Consider the following 11,527-nt stretch of genomic DNA (forward strand, 5'->3'; position numbering starts at 1 on the left):
AGAGAAGTTGTACCCTATGTTTAGAGAGATTTTCAAAAAAAATTGATATAATTACACTTTTAACGTAAAATTATTTTGGTTTTTTACTTTTAACCTCAAATCTTTTTATCTTTGTCAATTTAACCTAAAAACTTTTTTACTTTCAACTTGGTACCCTATACTTTTCATATTTCGCAAAAATTCGTTTTACGTTTTGTTCTAAATTTTGTGAGTTAACACGACGCAACGTTCATGTGTGGTTCAACATTTTTACGTTTTGTTTTACGCTTCGTGCTAAATTTGTCGAATTAACATTCCGCAACGTGCGTGTGTGGTTTAACGTTTTTATGGTCGTCTATTTTTTCCCGTTTGATAGATTCATCATGACGCACTGGTCCTAAATCGACTTAGTTATTATTTTCTATGTTTTATGTTTCGGTCTAAGTTCTCTGCATTAACACGTCGCAATTTCAGTGTTGGTGGTCACTAACGGTGTTGTGGCCTTGGTGCTATTTGTCATGATTTTACGCTCCCACCGCAACGCGGGAGGCTTAATACTAGTTTGGAAGATATTTTAACTATTGTTTTGTGATGTTCTATTCTAATAGTTCATTATATTAAAAACTAGGTTAGAACCCGTGTATTATACGGGTTGAATAAAATAAATATATATGATAATAAAGATTAAAATATTATAAAACAGATTTTGTGATAACGTATTATTGACTTTTTAAACTAAAATTTTAAAATTGAATAATAGAATCTGAAAGAGAATAAAATAAGAGGAGAAATAAATGTTTGGCTCACTAAATTATAAATATGACGCAAAATTACAACACTAATAGTAATCGTAATAATAAAAGTGTTTTATGTACTTTGGTAGATAATTTGTAGGAATATATTTATCACACGTCATGATAGCCAAGGGCGTAGCATAGTAGGGGCGGGAGAGGGCGGCCGTCCACCCGAACTTTTCGCTCAGTAGTGGAGAGTATGTAGTTCTCGTATAGAAATTTTTTGGTATATACGTTTTCGACCCCAGGTTTTATAAAAACTTTTGGGTATATACGTTTTCGACCACCCGGTCGTAAATCTTAAGCTTCGCCACTGGCTAGGTTATAAGCCAGTTATATTTTTTGTAGTTTCAAATTTGTGTAACATTCTTATTATAAAATCACATAATAATAATAACAATAACAATACAATAATAGAGGACTCCATTGTATGGATTAAAATATTTTATGTTATATAAAGTGTACTCGGTATTAAAAATCCAAAATAATAATATATAAGCGAGACTTGAAATAATTGAAGAAGTTGGCAATGGTTCATATACCCATAATGGAAGATTTAAAAATTTAATGGATTAAATTATCTTTAAATCATTAGGCAACAAACAACCATGAATTATTCAAATATTGAACAAAAGATATTATCACTCTTAAATAATATTTATAAAAATCTCAAATTTTGATAGCCTCGTTGATTGACACGTGTCCTCAAAGAGGTTTCTTTTATTAGACCGTGTGTAATGGGGCGTTTTTTTAAAAAAATTTTGCCCGAAAACGCCGCATAACGACCACCCCCCCATTACAAGGGGCGTTTTAGGGCGTGTTTTTCGAAAAAAATCCCCTCCGGCGTTTTAAATATAATGCTTAAAATCGCATGGGGCCCACCGTTTTCGACCGTTTTCAAACGGTAACATTCCTTTATTTTTTTTTAATTTAAAATATTCCCCACTATATATATTTACCCCACATTCACACCATTTTTTATATAAAAACTCACTATCTCTCCCACTTTCTTCCAACTTTTATAAAAAAAACCCACTTTCTTCTAATTTTTATACAATCATGCATCCATACCGCCCTCCTTTTGGTGTCCCCGCTAGACCCGCAAACCCGAACACAACCCAACCGCAAACCCCGTACAACCTTCAAGACATGGACCCGAGCTTTTTAACTTACGCGGCTTACTTGAGTGGCGCCCCTCCGTTTGTTCCTCCCACTTTCGGCTATGGTCAAGCCGGCGGGTCTCAACCGTCACAACCCGAAGCCGAACCCGATGTGGAAGTCGTACCGGAGACGCAACCCGAACCGGTGCAAGAAACATCAAAACACGGCAAAAGGTCGCATAAGAAGAAGGATAAGGACGCACCGCGGCGTACAAAAAATATAATCAAATGGACGAAGGAAGAGGAATACGCGTTGACTCGGGCGTATGTCGACATTTCGGAGGACGAAGAGACCGGTAACTATTTTATATAAATATTATTTTACTTATTTTGTTAATTTATTTTTTTAACAAACAACTTATTTTTTTTTTTTTTTGTAGCAAACTTTCAAATGGGCCCGGTTTTTTGGGATAGGGTTCGTGCACTCTTCTTTAGCACGTGGGATCAAGGCGAACATCGGGACAAAGACTCCATTTCTAGCAAATGGACCGACATCAACAACAAGTGTCATGGGTTCCAAGAAGTCTTCCAACGTAACTACGATAATCGGCCGAGCGGTGAAGGTGACGTGGGGGTTTTAACGAAGAGTTTGGAGGAGTTCGAGAGGACAAAAGGCCCTTTCACGTACTACAAGTGTTGGGAGCTACTTCGAAAAAGTCCAAAGTGGGCGGTAGTTAATCCAATGACGTCTAGTAGTAGACGTCGGGCTAAAAGGTCAAAAACATCATCCTCCGTTGACCCGTCAACTCCGACATCGGATGCCCGCAATGTTGATTTAAATGAGGCGGTGGACGAGGGCATTCAAGAAGAGTTGGTCCGACCCACCGGTAGAAGAAAGGGAACCGGGAAAAAAACGGTCGAGTCGTCTTCCGATCTCGAGTTAAAGGATGATTTCAAGGAGATGAACCGTCGTCTCCAAGACATTCGCGATCTCGGCCACCAACGTTATGAGATTATGAAGGAACGAGTGGCCGAAACAAAAAAATTTAACGAGATGCAAGAGGCGAGGCAAATGGAAAAGGACATCGAGTTTTTGTCCAAACCTATCGACCACCTATAAGGCGATGCGTTGATCCTTGCGCAAATGCGTCGCCAAAAAATTAAAGAAAAATATGGACTCTAGATCATGTTATTTTTTTATGTTTTTTTTTTTTATTTTTTTCAGCTTTTTTTCTGTTTTTTTTTTCGGTTTTTTTTTAGCTTTTTTTTATTTTTTTTTCAAGTAATGTAATTTTATTTTTAAATTAATGAAGTTTTTTTTATGTTTTAAATTAAAAAAAAATAATAAGGAAATGATTGTAAAATGATTGAATGGGGGTTATGGCATAATGCCCCACTACACCACTTTTGCTATAATGCCCCTTGCTGACTAGGACGTCACGTGTCGTATAATGCCCCATGGTGGGGGCATTATAAGCTTCTATCACTACACATGGTCTTATATGTATAGATAAACATTTCTTTTTGAATATATATTTTATGACATTATATATATTTATATATGAAATACAATTTCTTACAATAATATTATAATATATTTGTATTATTAATATATTAAATATATTTATGGCAAGGAAGATATGTATTTTATTTATCATAATTTAATTACTGTATAGATTTTAAAAACATAAAATTATTAAAAATAAAAAATAAAAAATATATATACAAGAAAATTCAAAGGTGTAATTTTTAAAACACTAACGTGTATACATGATACTCGTGAGTATACCCGATACCCAACGAGTAAATATCCGATAAATACCTGACGAGTAATGAGTCGGGTATGGGTAAGACTTTATAATCGAGTATGGGACTAGAATTAGTCATACCTGAGCAATTGACATTCACATCCCTACCTCTCTCACAAATCATTATGGGCTCTCTTCATTAAGACCACCCGTAGTGACCCAATTTTTAGGCTTTTGTTCAAAAAAGCACGCCCCACCTTGCCTAGAAGACTGCCTCCGGGGAGCTTTTGAGCAAAAAAAAAAAAGAAAAGCGTTGTTTAAAAAATGCTCTCTCCACAAGATTTTCGAAATAAGACCGTTTAACAACGGTCAAAAGAATTAAAATTTTAATTTTTTTTATTTTATTCAACTTTTAACCTATATGATACATATTTTTTACCACATTTTTTATAAACTTTCTTCACTTTTCACACACATTCTCTACTTTTCACCTCTATTTTTATAAACTTTCTCTAGTCTTTCTTTTCATTAGTAAATCATGAATCTCTTCTGACCCCCATTCGGTGTGCCATCGAGACCCGGTAACCCCAATACGTATCGGCCGAACACCACGCAACCGCAACTGAACTTCAACCTATTTTTATAAACTTTCTCTACTCTTTCTTTTAGCATTGTAATTTTTTATTTCTCATTTCGTTTTTTTTTAATTTATTTAACAATGTAATGTTTTTTATTTAATGAATTTTATTGGTTTTAAATTTTAATTAAAAAAATTAATGATTGATGTGCCATTATTGGGCATTATCCCTACTACGCTCATTTGTGAAAAACGCCCCACAATGCCTCTTTGCTGACTAGGATAACACGTGTCACATAATGCCCATGGATGAGGGCATTATTCAACCTCTCCACTACGCATAGTCTAAAAGAAAAATATTTGTCTCACATGGGGTTATGTTCAGGTCAATAAATAGGGCAAGTTTAGTGGCACGGTAAGTGAAAGCTAAAATTATTTAAATTTAATAACCCTTTATTATATTTTACTTGAAGTTTTATATAGTAAAGCCCTATATGGTTAACATATGATTTGTTTATACTTTATATATAGTAAAATTCCATGTATGGTTAACATATAATTTGTGTATCTAAGTTTTTTAAAATATAAATCAAATAGGACAAAAATAGGTATGAGCATTGGGTACTAGGATGAGCATTTCGAGTTAGTTAGGTCGCGTATAATACGTTATGATTGTAAGATTTAAATTCGATTTACATTACGTTTTGATATAATCGCAATGCAACTATATGATACATTGAGTTCAATTGGATACGTCAAAACGTGCGTTTTCATATAGTTTACACATCACATAATGCTTGGACTAATTCGTTCCATATTTGCGAAGTACCCGCGTTGCAACACGCGTGGTTCTTATTACTAGTTAATATTAATAAGTTGACCAATCTGTCGTTAAAAAAACGCCTTATTTTTTTTGAACGGCAAAAAAGAAAAAAAACGCCTTATTTAATAAATTCGAACATACATACATACACACACGTGAATTAACCCAAAACCATGGTAGCAAACGTTACAAAAGAGTCCAACATTTTACAAAGTGGAGAAAAATACACTAAACCAGAATTCAGGTACACCCAATTAATTAATAAACGTCAAATCCACATGGCCCCTACAAAAAGGCAAGTAATCATGCCACTTTCGTAATTAAATAGCCGACTAGGGGCATTTCTTACCATCCATCCATCCAACCCCCGTCAACTCCGCCGCAGGCAATCCAATATCATCGTAACGCCGTTAAATCTCTAGGTCTGTCTGTAACACTCTAAAAAGCCAACTGCACTTCATTATCACCTTTGCAATCATTGTCCTTCACACTCTCCTCTTATTCTTCTTCTTCTTTCTCCTCCTCCATCGACGACGACGTCGTTTCAACATTCTCCGGCCACTGAACATTCTCATATTTTAACTTGTGAGTAAATCTTTACATCTTTTTTTATATTTTATATTTAAAATCTTTAACTTAATAGGGTTTTTGTTACATAACTTGTTACTTAATCTTTACATGATTTTCATAGATTTTAAAACTTTTATACTAATAGGGTTTTTTTTTTTTTTTTTTTAAATAAGTTATACTTTGATTTAAATCTTATTCTGATTTTTCCTATAATTTGTTTTAGAATATAAAGAAATGAAGTCTTAACACTTCATTACGTTAAAATACCCGACAACCTAACAGCAGCAAACTTGTAAGTAAATCTTTACATGATTTTCATAGATTTTTAAATCTTCAACTTAGGGTTTTTGTTAAATAAGTTGTTCTTTGACATTTTATTTTATTACATTAAAATACAATATCACTAGACGGGTATAAAATTAGTTTAGGACGATAAAACTAGTTTATAGAATCTTTAACTTACTCTAAATTTCTTTAGAATTTCGACATTTTATTACATTAAAATACCGGACCACCAGACGGTATAAAACTAGTTTATAGATGAAACTTAACTTAATTTTACATTGTTTAAACTGTTTTTTTTTTCATGCAGGAAGTTTTGACAGTTGTTAATCAAGTTATTATATTATAACTTTTTGTAACAAATTTTGTGAGTTTAATGGATATGAACAATTTAAGAACGGAATCTCATGTAGCCCAGAAGATCCGGCGACATAAGTTAAGGTTTCAGCAAAACTCCGACGACCCGACCCACCAACAGTTACCACAAGACCCGAACTTCGAAGCTCCACGACCCAGATACGGACCCGTTTCGTACGACCCGAATGTATTCCCTCAAGAAATGCTTAATTCCATTGCTATGTTACAACAACCTAACCATGGTTTTGTAGATCAAGAATCTTGTTCCGGTTCGGGCTCCAGGTCGGGTATGGGTACGGGTTCGGGTCAAGGTAACCTGCAAACCGGTGGGAATGAGTGGAGTGTTGTTGCTCCGATGAATATTGATCAAAGTTATAATAATAATAATGAAGATTTGCAAAATGGGTTGCAAAATATTCAAGTGTTTGGTTGTTCACCGTTTTACCAAAATACCCTTCAAGAAGTTGTGACATCTGCCACCGTTGGATCACATGTTGATCAAAGTAAGAATGTGTTGGAGATGAATCAGTCTATACCTTGTTGGATGAATGGTTCTGATCAGTTAGGGTTTGTTGGTAATAGGAATAATAATAATAATAATGATCATGGTACAATTGAGAATAGTCATATCACACAAGGGTTATCTTTGTCATTATCATCCGTTCCTCAAACGAAGACTGAGTACCCGAACCTACTTTCGGGTTTGAAACCGTTGAAAGTTGAGAATGTAACGATTTCAGACCCGAAACAGTTGGTGGGTGTGTCTTGTTTTAGGAGTATGGGCCCGCTTGGCCCGTTTACGGGTTACGCAACGATTCTTAAGAATTCGAAGTACTTGGAGCCTGCTCAAGAGTTATTGAGTGATAGTTGTGATGTTGGGGGTGCTCATGAGTTGGTTCAAACATGTGATAGCACACATAAGATTCTTGAAGAAGAAATGAGTCGGGTTTCGGGTGAGTCGGGTGCATCGTCTTCCACTATTTATGGTGCAAGTGAACATGTTACTGGCCGGAGTAGCGCTCTTTCGGAGTCGTATCTCCCGGAGTTTCATCATAAGAAGGCTAAGTTGATATATATGCAAGAAGAGGTATTAATCTAGACTCTTTAATTTATGAATATTGACATTCATTAGTGTTCATGTAGTTCTTGGTTTAAAGGGTTTAAGGGGATTATGATTTAAAGTGGTTATGTGATTTAGGGTAAAAGCTACTATCAAAACTAATTTTCAAAACTAATTTTCAAAAAATCATTTTGGGTAAAAGCTACTATCAAAACTAATTTTCAAAAACTCATTGTTTCACTTTGATAGTTTCATTTAAACACAATGTGTGATTTTAAAACCTAATAATAAAATTAAAACATAACATTACCTCAAGAGCATTTGCAATGTTATTGTCATTTAGGTTTTAAAATTTCATTCAAAAAGACCTATTTGTTCTACAACCTTACAAACATCCTTACATTTCCACATCATCATCATTTTTATATTTATTTTCAATAATCAATTTTTTTTGTATTAAATCAAATTATTTGTAAATTTGTAATTAACTTTTATAATAAATAAATACTTTTCATTAAATAATAATTTATATAAATAAATACCATTTTAGTAAAATATTTTGTATAATATAAATGACTATACGAATTATTAATGTTTTTATTATTAAGACATTACAGATTTTTGTTATTTTCCTTATTACAATCATAAATTTACAAAACTTTGGCGTACAAGTCACTAAAGCATTGGAAATCAAATTGAAACAATGAAACCATAAAAATATGTTTATGGAGCTTCACTGGTGCTCTTCACCAAAGGCGGTGCCACGCATGTGACGTGGGCGCCCCTCAACGGCGCCCATTGGAGAGTCTTACATTTATAGCCACACATATCTATTTGCCCATATAATTTTCCTTGGCCCGCTTTTAATAATAAATTATGTATTTTGAAACTCGAGGCCCCCACCTCTGGGTGTCCCGTGTCCTTCTAGACCGACGAAAGTCCATTTTTTTTGTCCATTGAGGATTGATGCCTGTTCATCGACTTCCTTTACTATGCATTATGGATGCTATTATGTTTTTAGACGGTTTTGTTGACATTCTTGTTAATCTTTTTGTGATTCCAAACGTACATTTTGGGTGTTGCACATGTTTGTGTTGTTTATATTCTTTTTGCATAAATGGTGGTGGTAGAATAAGTAACATAGATTCTTTAAGTTTGCAAAGCAATTCTATGCTACATGGATTAGTGTGATTGTTTTCATGAAATAGTTGTAGCATGTGAAATGATTGAAATAACCTCAACGTAACGATCCGACAATATTAATAGTTAAAAGGAGAATATTTGGAAGGTCTATAATCTAGCAATATGCATGGAACTATTAAAACTCTAATAAAAGGCCAATTAAACCAACTTTAAACTGTAGTTACCCCACTATAAGGTCACTTTCAAACTCCCTAATCTCTCCATAATTGAGATTTCACATGCTATGTTTTGCATCCCATCAAACTTTTTGTTACATGTCCAAAGATCAAGTAGACATCTTCCCCACTGACCAAACTGTCGTTGGAACTATCGTTTAGCGACTTCTTTTTAATGAATTTCGCCTTTTCGTTTTGAATCTTTTGATGGTTTTGTTATGTTTCAAAAAGGTATGCAGAAGATACAAACAATATCATCAACAGATGCAAATGGTGATTTCGTCTTTTGAAACAGTTGCGGGGCTTGCTACTGCGACACCTTACGTTTCTTTGGCTCTAAAGTCTGTTTCGCGACACTTTCACTTTGTGAAAAATGCCATTTCTGAGCAACTCACACAAATGAAGAAAACCTTTGACGATTTGTGTTCTCCTAGTAAAACTTTTGATGCTAATAATGCAACTGATTCGTTGAGATCTATTGAACATAACTTGCAAAGACATGGGAAATCTAGTAGCGGAACAGGCTTTTTAGGAAACCAACAACCTGTGTGGCGGCCTCAACGAGGCCTTCCTGAACGCGCTGTCTCGGTTTTGAAAGCTTGGTTATTTGACCATTTTCTGCACCCGTAAAACCCTACGCTTTCTCTATGCATATTTACTTGCATTTTTTAATTCATACAATATATGTTTTTAAAATTCTATTTTTTCTAGGTATCCTTCGGATGCAGACAAGCATATGTTGGCAACTCAAACCGGATTAACAAGAAATCAGGTTAAGTTTGCTATATTTAATATGCAACAAACACGAGTTAAAAATGCAAAGGGATTTGGTGTAATTTTAGCCGTTAAAAAATGCAAAGGATTTTTATGCAAAAAATGTGGTCTAAATATATAACAGAATTTTAAATGTTATTATATTAGGTTTCAAACTGGTTCATAAATGCACGAGTGCGCATATGGAAGCCGATGGTTGAAGAAATACATACCCTTGAAACAAAAGGCTTAGCCGCCTCGAGCTCAAACAAACCTCTAGCTGACGGTCAAGACACGAGCCGTGTGGACATGGGCTCAATGACAAACAAGCAACAACCCGAGAGTTCAAGGACTTCTGGCGCCTTAACGGTAACAAACGGTCAAAATGAACCAAATGAGCAACTATGGAATCAAGAGAAACGGGCCAGGCCCGATTATCAAATCCCTCAAGCCACAATGGACCGATCCTTTACAAACATGATGCCGTACCCACGAGCCGCATTTGAGGCAGGTGGGGTCGGGCCCGTTTCGCTTACGTTAGGACTCTGGCAGAACGCGGAACATGTACAACAGTTGCAGCAGCATGAACATCAGTTTCGACAGCATTTCGGAGGTCACTTGATTCATGATTTTGTGGGGTAGTTTTGTAATAATTCCACTGGGATAAAAACACTACATTAGCATCAAGAAATCCTACAAGGTGCAAAATATATAATTGTAATTTCAGGAATTTAATTAGAATTACTGCAATGGTAGATTGGCATATTAATTGGTTATCATCAACGGTTTATGCTTGTTTTAGAAACCCTATTTTTTTTTGTTACGTTTCTATGTTAGCAACCACTTTTACTTTTTATAGTAATAACTTTTGTATGAAGTAGCAAGGTATGCAAATAAATCCTGTTATGTAAGATTTAGTTTTACTATAGCACCATGAAAACTACAATCAGTACTCGAGAGTAGGGGTGCAAACGAACAGACTATTAAGCGAACAATTCATGAACTGTTCGGCGGGAAGTTCGTTTGAGTTTGTTCGTTTAGTGTTTAAATAAACAAACATGAACAGAGGCTGCGTTAACGTTAGGTAACGTGTTCGTTTGTATTTGTCCGTGTTCATTTGTGTTTATGGTTTTTAAATCTTTATATATATTAGTAATTAATAATATATATATATATATATATATATATATATATATATATATATATATAGGTAGAGGATCCTGTAAAAAGTGCTCAAAGTGTAAGAAGTGTGAGAAGTGTATTATAACACTATATATAATACTATATAACACCATATAAACACCGTATAACAATATATAACACCATATAATACCATATAACACTTTGTAACACTATATATCATTATATAAAAAATATAACACTATAGGTTGTCTGATAGCATGTCTATGATAGATGTATAGTGTTATATTTGTTATATAATGATATATAATGTTACATAGTGTTATATGGTATTATATGGTGTTACATATTGTTATACGGTGTTTATATGGTGTTATATAGTATTATATATAGTGTTATAATACACTTCTCACACTTCTCACACTTTAGGCCCTTTTTACACTATCCTTACCCTATATATATATATATTTATTTATTTTATATTTTATTACCCAAATAATATACATATTGATATTCCTTTATTTATATTTATTTTATTCTTTTGTTATAATATAATTTATTTATAATATATATAACGTTCGTTTGTGTTCGGTGGCTATGTTTAACAAACGAATACGAACATAAAATCTCGTTCGGTAAACTTTCGTGAATACATGTATATCCTTAACAAACGAACACCGTTTATAGCCCTACTCAAGAGACCATAACAATTTAGTTGAGATTTTTATTATAGATAAATACCATGATATAAAATTAGAATCCAAAGGAAATTGGTGAATGGTTTCAACTTTCATGTGGGTTCTGCCAAAGGGTAAGGTGGCGTGACTGATAACCCAACAAAAGGAAAAGCATAACGAAGTGGAAAACATGCATTTATAGTTTTATACTTGTTAATTATACACATGTTCGAAAGAGCTGTAGAGGTCCAAAGTTTAAATCTGGACAATGGTGTATTTTTTAGTTATTGGCGTAAAAGTAGAGTATAA

The 11,527-nt window shown here is 34.0% G+C and overlaps 2 protein-coding genes across 3 annotated transcripts in view; both read left to right on the plus strand.

Annotated features, from left to right (window-relative positions):
• Nucleotides 1-6,222, plus strand: part of LOC118485773 (glutathione S-transferase T3-like) — a 26,290-nt gene extending 20,068 nt beyond the window's left edge. Inside the window, exons 3-4 of the mRNA XM_035982220.1 lie at nt 2,314-2,603; nt 6,184-6,222. Of these exons, the coding sequence (XP_035838113.1) occupies nt 2,314-2,603; nt 6,184-6,222 (329 nt within the window). The remainder of the gene's footprint in view (nt 1-2,313; nt 2,604-6,183) is intronic.
• LOC110898050 (BEL1-like homeodomain protein 8) lies at nt 5,374-10,206 on the plus strand. Of its 2 annotated transcripts, XM_035981953.1 has the most exons (6): nt 5,374-5,606; nt 5,815-5,883; nt 6,184-7,317; nt 8,880-9,274; nt 9,360-9,420; nt 9,570-10,180. In XM_035981953.1, exons 3-6 carry the CDS (start codon nt 6,250-6,252, stop codon nt 10,041-10,043), a joined length of 1,998 nt encoding a protein of 665 aa, XP_035837846.1. In that variant the 5' UTR covers nt 5,374-5,606; nt 5,815-5,883; nt 6,184-6,249; the 3' UTR covers nt 10,044-10,180. The 2 variants fall into 2 exon arrangements, with proteins under 2 accessions (XP_035837846.1, XP_022000478.1); XM_022144786.2 differs by lacking the exon at nt 5,815-5,883 and having other exon boundaries at nt 5,378-5,606; nt 9,570-10,206.
• The last annotated feature ends 1,321 nt before the right edge of the window (nt 10,207-11,527 follow it).

This window comes from Helianthus annuus, chromosome 13 (assembly GCF_002127325.2).
Source record: "Helianthus annuus cultivar XRQ/B chromosome 13, HanXRQr2.0-SUNRISE, whole genome shotgun sequence".
NCBI classification, from domain to species: Eukaryota; Viridiplantae; Streptophyta; class Magnoliopsida; order Asterales; family Asteraceae; genus Helianthus; species Helianthus annuus.

Excerpts from the sequence above, each read along its gene's own strand:
- LOC110898050 (XM_035981953.1), top strand. The coding sequence starts at position 6,250 with ATGGATATGAACAATTTAAGAACGGAATCTCATGTAGCCCAGAAGATC. Across the intron at positions 7,318-8,879 it reads TGATATATATGCAAGAAGAG|GTATGCAGAAGATACAAACA; the intron begins GTATTAATCTAG and ends TGTTTCAAAAAG. Across the intron at positions 9,421-9,569 it reads CCGGATTAACAAGAAATCAG|GTTTCAAACTGGTTCATAAA; the intron begins GTTAAGTTTGCT and ends TTATTATATTAG.